At 36.8% G+C, this 13,685-nt stretch overlaps 1 protein-coding gene across 1 annotated transcript; it reads left to right on the forward strand.

Annotated features, from left to right (window-relative positions):
- Positions 1-474: 474 nt before the first annotated feature.
- On the forward strand, positions 475-11,394 carry cercam (cerebral endothelial cell adhesion molecule). Its single transcript, XM_044095984.1, has 12 exons — positions 475-902; positions 2,492-2,602; positions 4,919-5,036; positions 5,187-5,321; positions 5,430-5,634; positions 6,180-6,299; positions 6,439-6,515; positions 6,752-6,858; positions 7,121-7,253; positions 7,939-8,066; positions 8,543-8,746; positions 9,847-11,394. The coding sequence occupies exons 1-12, from the start codon at positions 577-579 to the stop codon at positions 10,079-10,081; spliced, it is 1,899 nt and encodes a 632-aa protein (XP_043951919.1). The 5' UTR covers positions 475-576; the 3' UTR covers positions 10,082-11,394.
- The last annotated feature ends 2,291 nt before the right edge of the window (positions 11,395-13,685 follow it).

Consider the following 13,685-nt stretch of genomic DNA (forward strand, 5'->3'; position numbering starts at 1 on the left):
GATCGTTGTTATACATAGTTATGCTATTGTAGGTTTATGGCTGGCTTTAACTGCTCTTGCAGAAATAATTAACCACGCGGATGTAAAGAAGTAGAAGAAAATTATATTAGAAAGCAATAACCTGAAGATACAATCCCTCACTATGACGTCTAACGTCACTAGGTGCTTCTTTTGGATCAAAGCCGCCCCCTGCTGGTGATTTTGTTAAATTGTTTCCAGAATTGGTTGCACGTCAATCTGTTTTAATTATTAGGAAGCTTATATATAAAGTACACTTGGGTTATTCGGGCTTCTTTAGCTAACAGCTACACTGCAGTTTGTTGCAAAAAATTAAAAATAAAAACACTATATTAACTGATGAAAATTAAAAGAGTTTTATTTATTTATACATTGAAATAGCTAAATTACAGAAAACAGAGAGCATATATCTCTTAATATCTGTATAAAAACGTTTTTTTCGGGAGTAAGAAACTAGTCTGGCCAAATCGTGATGTCTTTACTGCATTGCTAAATTTTTCCTTACAGCGGAAGTTGCGAGTCCTCTCCCAGTCTGAGCTTGCATGACTTCACCCAGCAATGGGAAGAAGTAGGTGGTTGATCGTTTGGGAAAGCCCTCTTTTTCTTGGACTGCTGACGCGTACAAGAGTCTACGTGCTGCCCAGAAGCGAAGCAGCATTTTCCTCTTCACCACATTCCACCATGTTACTTCATGTTTTAGTCTTAACAGCCCTGACTTCCCGGGCTGAGTGTTACTTTATTGAAGAAAAGTTCCCGGAGGAGTCCGGGATGCAGCCTCCCACCGTGGTGATCGCGATCATAGCCAGGAATGCAGCGCATTCCCTGCCGTACTACCTCGGAGCTCTGGAGAGACTCAACTACCCCAAAGACCGCATCTCTGTGTGGTGGGTGTCCTGCATGCTCTGCCCTCGACTCCTTAGTCAGGGATCAGCTTCTTATACTCCTTCAAAAGGTCAAAAGCATTTAGATGAGTTGAGGAAAGGAGCAGTCCTGTTCCCCCTCTGAGCCTTTCTCCCAGCACAGGGCTGCAGTCTGTTCCTGCTGTTTGGAGACAGTTTTAAATGTTCTGCTCTAATTTGTTTCGGCAGGCTAAAATGATAATTGGGCATGACTCAGTTGCTGTTTTTAAAATCTAAACCCATCATCACTAACTAAACTTGGGTGTGTTTGCTTTACAGAAAACTGAATTCTGTCTTCTGTAAAAGTAATAAGTAAAGTGCTTGCAGAAGTTTTGTCACGTTACTCCAACAAATGTTAATGGATTTTATTAGGACTTTATGTACACACCAACTCAAAGTAGTGCGTGATTCTGAAATGGAAGAAATACAAAGCCTGTTTTTAAAAATTTCTTACAGGAAGAAAAAAAAAAACATTTAGAAAGTGTTGCATGCATTTGGACTCAGCCCACTTTACTCTGACACTCTTAAATAAACAACTCCACCAAGCACTCAACCAGCTTCTAGGGAATAATGAGAAGAAAGATCACATGCAAAAGTGCAATGGAAAACTTAATATTGCATATAACACATTTTTTTCACTAAAACAAGGATCAGCATCATGCTGTGTCAAGGCTTTTCTTCAGTAAGAACACAGAGGCTTATCAGATTTGATGGGATTATGCTAAAGTCCGGACAATCCTGGAAGAACACTTTTTAAGAGGCTGCAAAGAACTTGAAACTTTCACTTTCCAGCAGGACAACAACCCTAAATGCACAGTCACCATAGCAATTGGATAGTTTAGTGGCCTAGTCAAAGTTTAGACAGAAATCCAACCAACCAATCCATTCAAACAGTATACAAATGTAAAACATTATTTCATTTCTTTTATTCAAAGAAGTAACTTTTCTTTCTAGCTGCTGCTAAAATTAGATGAAATATTGATAATTACAGTTCTAACATGCATATATTTAACATTTTTATGCTTAATATTGACTTTAATAGACGTGAGTGAAAATATACTGTGTTTAGTTTTAGTTTTCATGTTCATATTTTGTATAATATAGATAGCTTTCAAATAAAACACTGACATGCCAAGAATACTAGCCCTGTATTTTGAAATTTCATAAATACTGTTAAGCTAACCTTTTTGAAAGTAAGGTAAAAACTGTTCATAAATAAAATAACCAGACAGGAGAATATTTTTTCTGGCAATAAAACAAAGCATGAGAAAGTCTAACTTATAGGAAAGTGTCACACAAATGTTATATCGGAGCAGAGAAGCTCTCCAAATTAAATCAATTAGGCGAATCATTTATAGTGGTGGGCTTTTGCTATAAATTCATTTCCCTCATTAAGGGACACTGCTGAAAAAAGATCCTTGATATTAATGGTTTCTGTCTGCTCCTCCGCCCAGAGGTGGTCTAGTGGAGTAAATTATTTTTATAGCTTATAACAGATGTGACTGCTTATCTGATCTTTATACATTCTTAAAGTCCTGTCCAGGTCCTTTCTGATTTCTCCTTGCTCCTCTCAGGGCCGCGACAGATCACAACTCGGACAACACTACAGCCATTTTGAGAGAGTGGCTCACTGTCATGCAGAGATTTTACCATTATGTTGAGTGGAGGCCAATGGACCAGCCAACGTAAGTCCACATTTATCTTTATGTTAAACTTCCTGCAGGGCTGTGGTCCACGACAGCTACAGATCACAGTTTACTGTGACTATATAAAAGCACAGGAGAGAACATTTCTAACCAGATGTTGTTTACATCTCAAAACTGCCTCTTAAGTTTTCACTGTCACTGAGATTGAGTTATATGTCAAACTGTAATTTGAAATAAATAAAATATATATATATATTTTTTCTTTTTGCGTGTTTCTGCTCATCTGCTGTTATGCAAATAACTCTATAATAAGGAGCAGCAACTTTTAATGTAGCACCGTAGTTTAGATTCCAAGAAGCCAAATGTTCTTCTGTTTTTTGTTTTCTCTTGGCTCCAGGAAAGTTTCACTAAAGCTTGTTTAAGATCTTTTCAAAAAGTGCTCTTTGATCTCCCTGCTTTTTCTAATGATTTTCAACCCAGTTTGTGAAACAAATATCCTCTAAATCATTGCAATCATGCATTCAGTTACTCATTCTGACTAAACCTTACTGAGATGTTCTGGTCATAAAACTGGCCTGGAGGATGGCTTACTCAGGGATAAAACTTAGAACGTTTGTCTTGATATTTTCTTTCTCAACACATAACATAAGGCAAAGTTCCTCGTGTGGTTTTCACCCTCTTGAAATTTCATTCACACGCCAGCTTGCAGTTCAGAAGTTTACATACACTCATCCTGAATATGGATGTCATGGTAATTTATTATTTATTTTTTTAAAGATTCATTTCCATTTTTCATTTAACAGGTGGAAATGATTTTGCTACATGAAATTTGAGTTGTTTTTATTGTCTTGGCATCCATTCTTGGATAATGAAAAAGCAAATGTGCATTCACAAAGAAGCAAAGGGGATTTTGTGGAACAGCATGTAAATAATGAAACATCTGTTCTAAATGGCACATTTGTGTTGTGTTGAGCTCAGTCGCTTAGGATTCACAGTGTTCAACTGGGTGAGGACTGGGTATGTTACTTCTACTGTGGCTCCACAATCACATGTTAATTTTCTAATATTTAAGGATTAATTTGCCATCTGGGAGTGCCCGGATAATTTATAGCCAAATCAATCAGAAATAAGGTCATACCATCTCTGTTACTATGTGTTTTTCTTGCATCATGAAGTCAGTGAAACATAAGCTGAACTATTTTTGGATAATTGCTGCAATATTTGTATCAGAGTTCTTTGTCAGCTTACATTTTTACTGAGGCGCACCAGCACCACCAGTGCCTGAGCTTTCCTAAAATGTTCTAAGGTTCGAAAGCCTCACGTTGACTCCCATAAAAAATACTACTTCTCATTGTGACCAAAAGTCAATTTTGGCTCATGTTATCATCAAATGTTTCTCCAGAAGACGCATGGCTTGTGTTGACACCTTTAAGTGAAATTTGTGCTTGGAGGCTTCCTTCATAGTCAGCACCCATGGTTATGGTTCTAAACTTTGTTTCACTTTGGATAATGACACTGGTGTTCCAGTTTATAATTACCTCAAGAGTTCCTGAATATCCTGACCAATTTTCTTTCATCTGAAGGTGTCAATTTGGGTCTGATGGTTAAAACATCAGACACACTTGAAAGTTCCCACCGGATAAGGATCTTCAAAACACTCTAAAAGTGGTTTTGGGATGAAGGTTAAAATTAAACTTTGAAATGAGCCTGAATGGAATGTTTTGAATGCTTATGGAATATGCTAAAGAGCCTGGCAGTGACCGAAAGTGATCTGATCTTAAACAAATGATCAAATTTGGCTTCAAACAGTGGTCAAATACCCATCCTGAATGATGCTAGGAGATTAATGGTTTATAAAAAAAAAAAACAAAAAAAAAACAACTTCTGAGAAAATTGTCAATGAAATACAATCTATGCACCTAATTATTAAAAAAATAGTCATTTGTTTCACAAATATATCATATGAACCTCAATTTCTTTTGTTATTCAAACCCTTTTTGACTCCAAATAAGATTCTTAGAACTGTGAATATGAGGAAATTGTGACCTTCAGCTTTACTTCTTTTTTTCAATTTAGAAATTGTAATAAAAAGTGGATTGTTAAAGGTCAACGTTTCATTTTACTTCTTGGATTTGTATTGGAAATGCATGTAGCTATCAGGATCACTCAGTTTAACTCAGTTATAGACCGGAAGGGCTCTCAGAGAGCACATCGTCTTCTGAGAACCACATTTTATTTAAGAAGGAGGAACCAATTCTGCTATAAAATGTAATGGCTTCCAGCTTGTGGATCACTCTGCTAACAGTTCCAAAAAAATTAGAATAAGTCCAGGGATGACATCTGTCTCTATTCTAGGTCTTATGCGGGGGAGTTTGGTCCAAAGCACTGGCCCAACAGCAGATATGAGTATGTGATGAAACTGAAGCAGGCAGCTCTCAACTTTGCCAGAAAACGCTGGGCTGACTACATATTGGTATTTTATTTAACCTTATCTGTTTACAATATTGACTTCTCTTCATTTGCTTTGCTGCGTTTATGTTTCTTTGCAGCTGATTCTTAACACATTTGGAGTTAACTTAATTCACCACTGTCTTCTTTGTTTTCTCTGTTTCCTATTGGTCAGTATGCTGACACAGACAACATCCTCACCAACCCAGAAACCCTCAACCTGATGATCGCAGAGAACAAGTCAGTCATCGCCCCCATGTTAGACTCCCCCGGAGCGTATTCCAACTTTTGGTGCGGTATCACACCACAGGTGAGGAAACGTTAAGAAAAAAATTAAGACATTTCTCATAGTGGATGCATAACCTGAAAACAGTCATGTTTGATGCTCATTTTCATTGTAGTTATTTGTTTCTGTTAGGGTTATTATCGACGAACAGCGGAATACTTCCCGACACGTTACCGCCACAGACACGGCTGCTACCCCGTGCCGATGGTCCACAGCACCCTGCTGCTGGATCTGAGGAAGGAAGGCATGAAGAAACTGGCTTTCTACCCTCCTCATGAAGACTACTCATGGCCCTATGACGACATCATTGTTTTTGCCTTTTCCTGTCGTGCTGCAGGTTTGTCACCTCAATACAGACAAAATGTTTGTCTTGGCTTCTTACAAAGACATTTATATTCTGGAAGTGGTGAAAGCAACGACTGCTCTAGGTGTTTAGAAGTTCAGTTAAAGAATTACAGCTTTTTGCCACCGAGTTTCAAAAGACCAATTTAGTTGGAGAAGTTTCCCATGAGGTAAACTTTCCAGAAAATGCTGCTGTTATGTTTAAATGTTCCAAAGAAAAGGAAGCTGCAAAACTAACATTTTTATGCTTATGTGGTGATCCGATGTTTCCATGACAAAAGATGAAATAATTGGATGAAGACTGAGCTGTTATTCTGGGCTAGTTCTGTAAAATGCAGCTCCATGCTGTGGTTGAAACAAATACCCAATAAACACCTCAGGAGGAAATCAGGGCTTAGGGGAAAAGACAATTCTTATCAAACAAGCTCCAATTGCTAAACACTTTAATGTAAACACTGTGATATAAATACTCTTCCACAGAAGATGAAAGATTATAAGCTGATTAAAAAAAAATTTGAGTGTTCATTTTTGCTTGTGTAGAGGTCCAGATGTACGTGTGCAACAAGGAGCGCTATGGCTACCTAAACGTTCCGGGCAAACCTCATTTCACGCTGGAGGACGATCGTCTCAACTTTGTCCATGTCCAGCTGGAGTCGCTGAGTAAGAAACCGAGCATCAAACTGTTATCTGACAAGTGCTTTACATAACTGAAACCTTTGTCTTATCAGCCACATTTGCATGATTTCTGCTGTTTTCTTGCATTTCCTCCTCAAACTCAAATCTGGTCTCTGTTTGGAAGTTGATGGGCCTGCCATGTATCCTTCTCGATACGTTCACATGTTCCCGAAGCAGAGAGACCTGGTGGGGTTTGATGAGGTGAGATTTTTATGGTTTGAGGTTTTTTTCTGTTCAGAGAAAAACATTTGTAAACCTAATTTATTTGTGGTTTTTACTGCCAAAAGAAAATAATGACACAATGATAAGAGCATGAAGGAAAGTGAATTCTAACCTAATTTAGTCCTGCAGTTCCTGAGAAGATGTCTTTAGATGCACAAAGTTTGAAAGCTTTTAGTTATTCTGCAGCGTGTGTGTAAGCTTTGGTCTGTCTGCAGATCTATCTAATTAACCTGCGACGCCGGCCTGACCGCAGAGACAGGATGCTGTACTCCCTGAACGAGCTGGAGGTTGATGTCAAAGTGGTAGATGCTATAGATGGAAAGTAAGCAGACACTCAAAGTCTCCAGACAGATATTCATCAATACAGTTCCTTAAGTGTCTTTATCATCAAGCAAAAAAAATATCCTAAAGGCAAAAAGTAAAAATTAGAGAATGTCAGCGTTTGAATGACTGGTAGTAAAACCATCCAGTTGCGGATTTTGGTGCTGCATTGATAGAAAATGTGACAAAGTTTGATAAATATGGACTTTTTTTGTTTGTTTTAAAGCCAATATATATTTGTTTCTCTCTGTCTGTTCCTCCAGTGCACTGAACAGCAGCGACATTAAGTTCCTGGGTGTCGACTTGCTGCCGGGTTACTATGACCCGTTCTCTGGACGCACGCTGACCAAAGGAGAGGTGGGCTGCTTCCTCAGCCACTATTACATCTGGAAGGAGGTGAGAGAACTCAGCTACACAGAGATCTGGTGTAGTCACTCCCAACCTGGAGGGGTGCTAGAGAGTTTACAGGGGAACCCACGAGTTAGGACTTATGGGGCCCACAAATATTTTAAATTTGCAGATACTTGAGACCCTTTCAAAACACCTAAAACTGCCTATTTTAATAGTTCACACAACAGATATATCTTAATATGCATTAATACACAGTGAAAACTGTGTGGGCAATCTACCTTTGTGCTCCTGGGGGTTCTGTCAATCATCTCCAAGAAATATGAATGGTGCTGCATGATTGGCTGCTTTGCAAGTGCCAGTCAATAGTATGTCAGGTAGTATTGCACTGATGTATTTCAGCATCCAAAGCTGTATTTTCTTTTAAATTTTTGGTGTGTGAACTACATTTTTTGCCTTTCATCAATAAAAAAAAATGGAAAAAGAAAGCAAAAATGCAAAAAACAGAGTTATATTAAATTAATGTTTCACCTAGACGTTTGAGCTTTAAGTAGTGGCTTGTTATTTTGAGATACAAATCATATTACCTTTCTTTTTGACGTTACAGCAGATCTCTACTTATCTATGGTTCAATATTCGTGGATTTTTTCTGTGGAATGACTCCGAATTATTTGTGGAAAATTCACCTATTTCTAGATATTTTCATAATAATATTTTTTTTCTTTTTCTCTAGGTTGTGGACATGCAAATGGATAAAGCCCTGATCTTTGAGGATGACGTTCGCTTCGAGGCAAACTTCAAGCGACGAGTGCTCAGGCTAATGGAAGAGGTGGAGAAGGTGGAGCTCGACTGGGACTTAATGTGAGTTTTTTTTTCTCCCTTGGTTTTGGTAAGGGATGGAAGGAGTTAAGCTAACACAACAAATTCAATGTCTAAGAGTGGGAAAAGGGGATTAAAAAAATATTTCATAGATAGTTATATGACTATTCAAAGTAAGCTGAACGTTCTCAGTGTAAATTTCTTATGGTGCGTCTTACTGCTGCTGGGTTTCTTTGTCTCATGCAACCCAAAATCAGCTTGTTTCAATTTAAATCATACCGAGTGTGTCGGACAAAACATCAGGCATGAAATCAAAGCACTTTGAAAGCATCTATTAGCCGGATGAAGAACCATTACTAACTCTTTTGTGCATATTGTGTTGGTTAGACATCTGTAAAACATATGCAAGGAAAAAAATTTAAGAAGGACAGAAGAAACCAAATCCAATGCATTTTAGAAAACACATTTTGACATTTTTCTTGGTCTTTCTAAATTTGTTTCCTTTCTTTTTCAAACAGATACCTAGGCAGGAAGCAAGTGAATCCTGGAAAGGAGGCGCCGGTGGAATACGTTCGGAACCTGGTGGTGGCCGACTATTCGTACTGGACTCTGTCCTATGCCATCTCACAGCAGGGAGCCCAGAAACTGCTCAATGCAGAGCCACTCTCTAAGATGCTCCCTGTCGATGAATTCCTTCCCATCATGTATGACAAACATCCCAAGTAAGTATTTAGCATCAATATATGAACTAAGTTGAAATTACACACTTAAAACCTATTAACTAATTTTCCAAAGACAGTTGCACTAAATTTGATTTAGCGTTATAAGAGGCCTGAATTCAAATACATGCCAGACTTTTTCAACTTTTATTTACAGAAAAAATGACTCCAAGTATGATTTTCCCCTAATTTCATAATAATGTTTTACAATTTGTTGGTTTATCACATAAAATCCAGATAAAATAAATTGATGTTTGTGCTTAGAATGTGGTAAAATGTAAAGAAAAAAATGCAACTGTGCACACATTCATTGCTTTCAGTACATTCCAGTGTTTTATATTCTTTCTCTAGACAAGTCTTAAAAATCTAAAAACGGGCCTCATAATTGTTCAACACATTCTTTAATTTACATGCCTGAGTTTTATATTTAGCTTTGTTGGTGTGGGCATTCCAGATTAGAGAGTCAGAGTAAAGACTGTGGCTATCCGTCAGTGGGCTTTGGTTTAAAAATAATTGCAGTAATGTTTAACTTTAGACTTAAAGGACATTTTTCTTTTTACGTTGTGCATGTTTGTTGGCTGCACCCCAATCGTGACCTTTTTTTTTTTTTTACATTAACATGTTAGCTTTTCTTATTGCTAGCATTGCAAAACTCAGAGCTACTGATAAACCCACACCTTCACTGAAAAAAAAACCCTTTATCATCAGACAGCAGAAATAACATGTTTCATGCTGCAGAATGTGTAAACCAGATGGGAGGTGGGAAGCATGCATGCACTCCATACTGTGTGGAAAGCTGGCCAGCAGCCAGCCCTCTTTCTCTGTTCTCTGTCTCTAACCTCTGAGAGGCTCATTTGATATGCTTGACTGCCCTGCTAAGATTACACAGCGTCTGCACCCCACGTTTGGTCCTTCTGTCCGACCTTCAGTGTAACTAAACGACGTTTAAAATCAGAGTGAATCACAGCATCTCTTTTTTTCCTCTTTCTCTTTTTTTTTTTTTTTTTTGATTAATATGAGAATAAATATTTGTGGTAAAAAATAAACTACTGAAATCACACAAAAAACTGTTTAAATATCTATACTTCCTTTTCTATTTACAGTGAGGACTACAAGTCCCATTTTCCCAATAGAAACCTGCAAGCCTTTAGCACACGCCCCCTTCTGGTACAGCCATGTCACTACGCCGGCGATCCTGAGTGGGTGAGTGACACAGAGACCTCCACGCTGTGGGATGATGACTCAGTAAGGACTGATTGGAGGGGCTCCCATAAAACACTGAAGGGGGCTGCGCCACCGCCTGAGATGCTGTCGGCCTCCTACAGGGACGAACTTTAGTGCCAGGACGCTGGGAGGTCAGAAAGACGGACGCTGAGGGGACAACATGATGTCAGACTTAATTTCAGTCGGTTTGATGAGGCAGACATGCTCTTTGTCCTAAGAGCTGGACCTTTTCCATTTTTATTGTTGTAGAGGGTGTGTGGTACTCCATGGATGGTCTTTGGGGTTATTTATTGACTCACTCTGTAGCAGCATGCTTTAAATGTTATGCAGAAACTTGCACAACAAATTTCTTCAATCAATTCAGAGTTTTTAAAGTCTTTATTGTTACTTCCTCTTTGGTGGGTGTGAAAGAAATAGTGTGTTTCATGTGTGCCTGTGGTGACTGTATATCCAGAAAACGGATCTCAGAGCGTTTGTCTCCAAGTCTTTCAAAAAGTCTGAGGATGCCATTTCCGTTTTAGTGTAAACAATTTGTATTGTAATTTTTTAGGTATTTTTTAAATTCCAGTGGAACTGTTGACAGACAGAACTGCACTTACTACTAAGTTCTACATGGTAAAGGTTTCCACAGCAGTAACAGTGTTAAAGCTTTGACATGTGATGGTTCAGAACTCTTATGAGTGATTCAAGATTGGATTGATCAGATATTGTGTTTTTACTCACACATACTGAATGCTACAGAAAGTTTTTAGGAAGTGTTTCTTAAAACGGTAAACTATTGAATAGATTCATCTCCCAGTCATTTTGTAATTTACAGTTAAATTGGCAATTTAAAACAAACAAATTTTGGGTTACCATATTTTTTAATATTTACAAAAAAAGAAAAATATTTTATTCTTAAAAACTGTTCAATTTTATTGTAATCTGGTCTTATAGTGGTTATTATTTTAGATTAAATAAAACACCAGAATAATTTAAGGTAGCCAAGATTTTCTAAATATATATATGTATATCTTTTTTAATTGGGGAAACATAAATGTCTGCTGAGGTTAGAAGTGTTTATTTTTTATGTTAAACGGACTTTATATGGGCTTAGGAACTACATAAAACATTTACATGATCAGTTATGAGCCATTTGAATTTCACAAATGACGTTTGACTAAACTTCTACATTTATTTTCTACACATAAACATGTGTTGTGACCTATTTTTTGTTTCAATTATTTCTGCTAATCAATAATTAGCAGAAATTATTATTAGTTTAATTTATTGAGTCTTTGATGATGTGTCTTACTGATGAATCAAGACTTATTCTTCTGGCCATTTCTTTTTCCTTATTCATGTTTTAATGTGGGGTGTATGGAACATTTGTCATTTTAAAGTGACAAAACAGTCAAATAAAAATAATAATAAAAGAAGATTTCAACAATAATGTAGTTGATGAGGTTTTCATTCAGCTTCCCATGCTGTACAGGCCAAGATTTACCACAAGAGGGCATCATCTCTCAAGTAAAGGATAGTCGTAGCAGTGGCTGAATTTCTTGAGAAAGTATCGGGTTTGTAACTTTGTAACTTGGTTTGTGTTCTTGAATTATTGCGACTACAGTTTGCCTGAGGTTTTCTCTTTAAGAAAATGTATGATTTTAAAAAGTGTATTTTGTCAATCTGGTCATAAAGTTTAAAATGATGTATTTTATAGTATATATATATATATATATATATATATATATATATATATATATATATATATATATATATATATATATATATATATATATATATATATATATATATATATATATATATATATATATATATATATATATATATATATATATATATAATTATTTCCTCAACTTTGCTGCTCCAGTTGATAACCAAACTACTAGAAATCTCTTCAGTTTCTAGAACTACTTATGTGTACATGTACCGTGGTAAAACAAGTGTTAGTACAGTAGGTATGTCTCACTTTAAATAATTTCAAGAGGTCCACTTAAACAAAATTCATGACAGACAACAGCAGCAATTCAAGTAATCCACACAAAGAAAACAAAGCAAATTAGTCTTGGACACGCGTACAGAAGTGTATTAAATACTTTGTGGAAAAGCCTTTTCTTAAATAGTGAAAGCTTCAGAATATCTCCTGTGTGGAGAAACCAGTCACATGCATTGTTCAGCTGGAATTTTGACCAGTTCTTCATAAGCCATTTTCAAACATCAAAGATTGTGGGAGTCCTTTGTATGCAGATATTTGGTTGTTGCCATGGATGTTTTAGTAGGTGGAAGTCAGGTGACTGACTTGGCCATTTCTAGCAGTTTTAAGCAAAACTTATATTTAAATTACTGATTTCTTTTTAAGTGTCTTGAAAGTCAGCTATCAATTATCTATTTTACTTAAAAAGAAAATATATATTTATTTTCTTTCATTTAAATCAGGGTGATAGTCCTAAAGAGTTAATAGAGTCTTAGTAAGCATATAATCTGATCAGATCTCTACACATGTTAAGCTCTCTGGTTCTTGTGACTTGATTTATCTCAAATCAGAATGAAAGAAGCCAAACTGAAGAGTGGTTCACAGTGTACAAACTTTACTCCTGGACTTGTTTGCATGGCCATAGTACACAAGCTTATCGATCTGTAACTTGTTTATAAAAAGAAAAAATATTATTCATGAGGAACCTAAATGTTGCTGAAGCTTCCTTCCTTTCTTAGATTTGGATTTAAAGCAGAGCTCACACATCTATAGAGAAAATAAGGTTACAGGCAGCAGTAGCTTCTACACTCAGCTTCTGTCCTGTTCAAAGCTGTGCAAACTAGACAGAACCTCCCGTCATAGGAGGGAATCTAAACTCAGCAACGTATTGGCTGCTGGTTAGGAGGTGTGGACTCAGGAGGCCAAAACAGGCAGACCGCAGCAACAGGGAATAAGGTTTCATAATGTGGACGTACTAAAGTAACCGGTATTTCTTGTCTTCCTAAATTATTTTCAGTGTTCATACGCATGTAGAAACATGTAGAATTTGTTTTAGTGCTTGATAGAAAAACGTATCAGTCAAGTTATTTCAGCCCCAGCATGTACACGGCGTCATCTGTTTTACCTGTACTGGAAACATAGTTTTTCTAATTAACCTTGAGTTCTTCTTAATTTGAATCAAGGAGATTATATTTCTGTGATTAAGACCATAAACTCTGAAGGAAAACCCATATTTGTTATCACTTAATCATTTGGGTTGAACACTAACAGTGAATGTTTGTGCTTTAATGTCAGAGATGGACAGAAAATGAGTGAAGTAATGCAGAGATGATGTGTATCTACAGAGGTTTTGCATTTCAAAACAGGGATTGTAGAGTGAATGCATACTGGAGACTAAGATCATAACTTTGTATCTTTGTGTGTAATGGGCTTTACTGTAGTCTACTTCTGCTTCATTAGATCTTTGCGCCTGAAGGGATTTGATAAACAGCTGCTCCCCCCACATCTAACTAAAACACATATATAGAAATTAAACAGGATGGAAAAATAGAGGACATTTTTGTGTTTTAAATATTTGTACAGTCTGTATGGCCTTTACCTAAAATATAGCACATACTGTGCCAAAGTTTAAGAGGACACCCAGGTTTTCAGAGATGTATCACTCTCTAATTTGATGATCTGCACTGTAAGATGTTGACATCTTTAAATATTGTTTTATGAAATAAACCTGCTAAAAACTTCACC

The sequence above is a fragment of the Gambusia affinis genome, linkage group LG17 (genome assembly GCF_019740435.1).
Source record: "Gambusia affinis linkage group LG17, SWU_Gaff_1.0, whole genome shotgun sequence".
Taxonomy (NCBI): Eukaryota; Metazoa; Chordata; class Actinopteri; order Cyprinodontiformes; family Poeciliidae; genus Gambusia; species Gambusia affinis.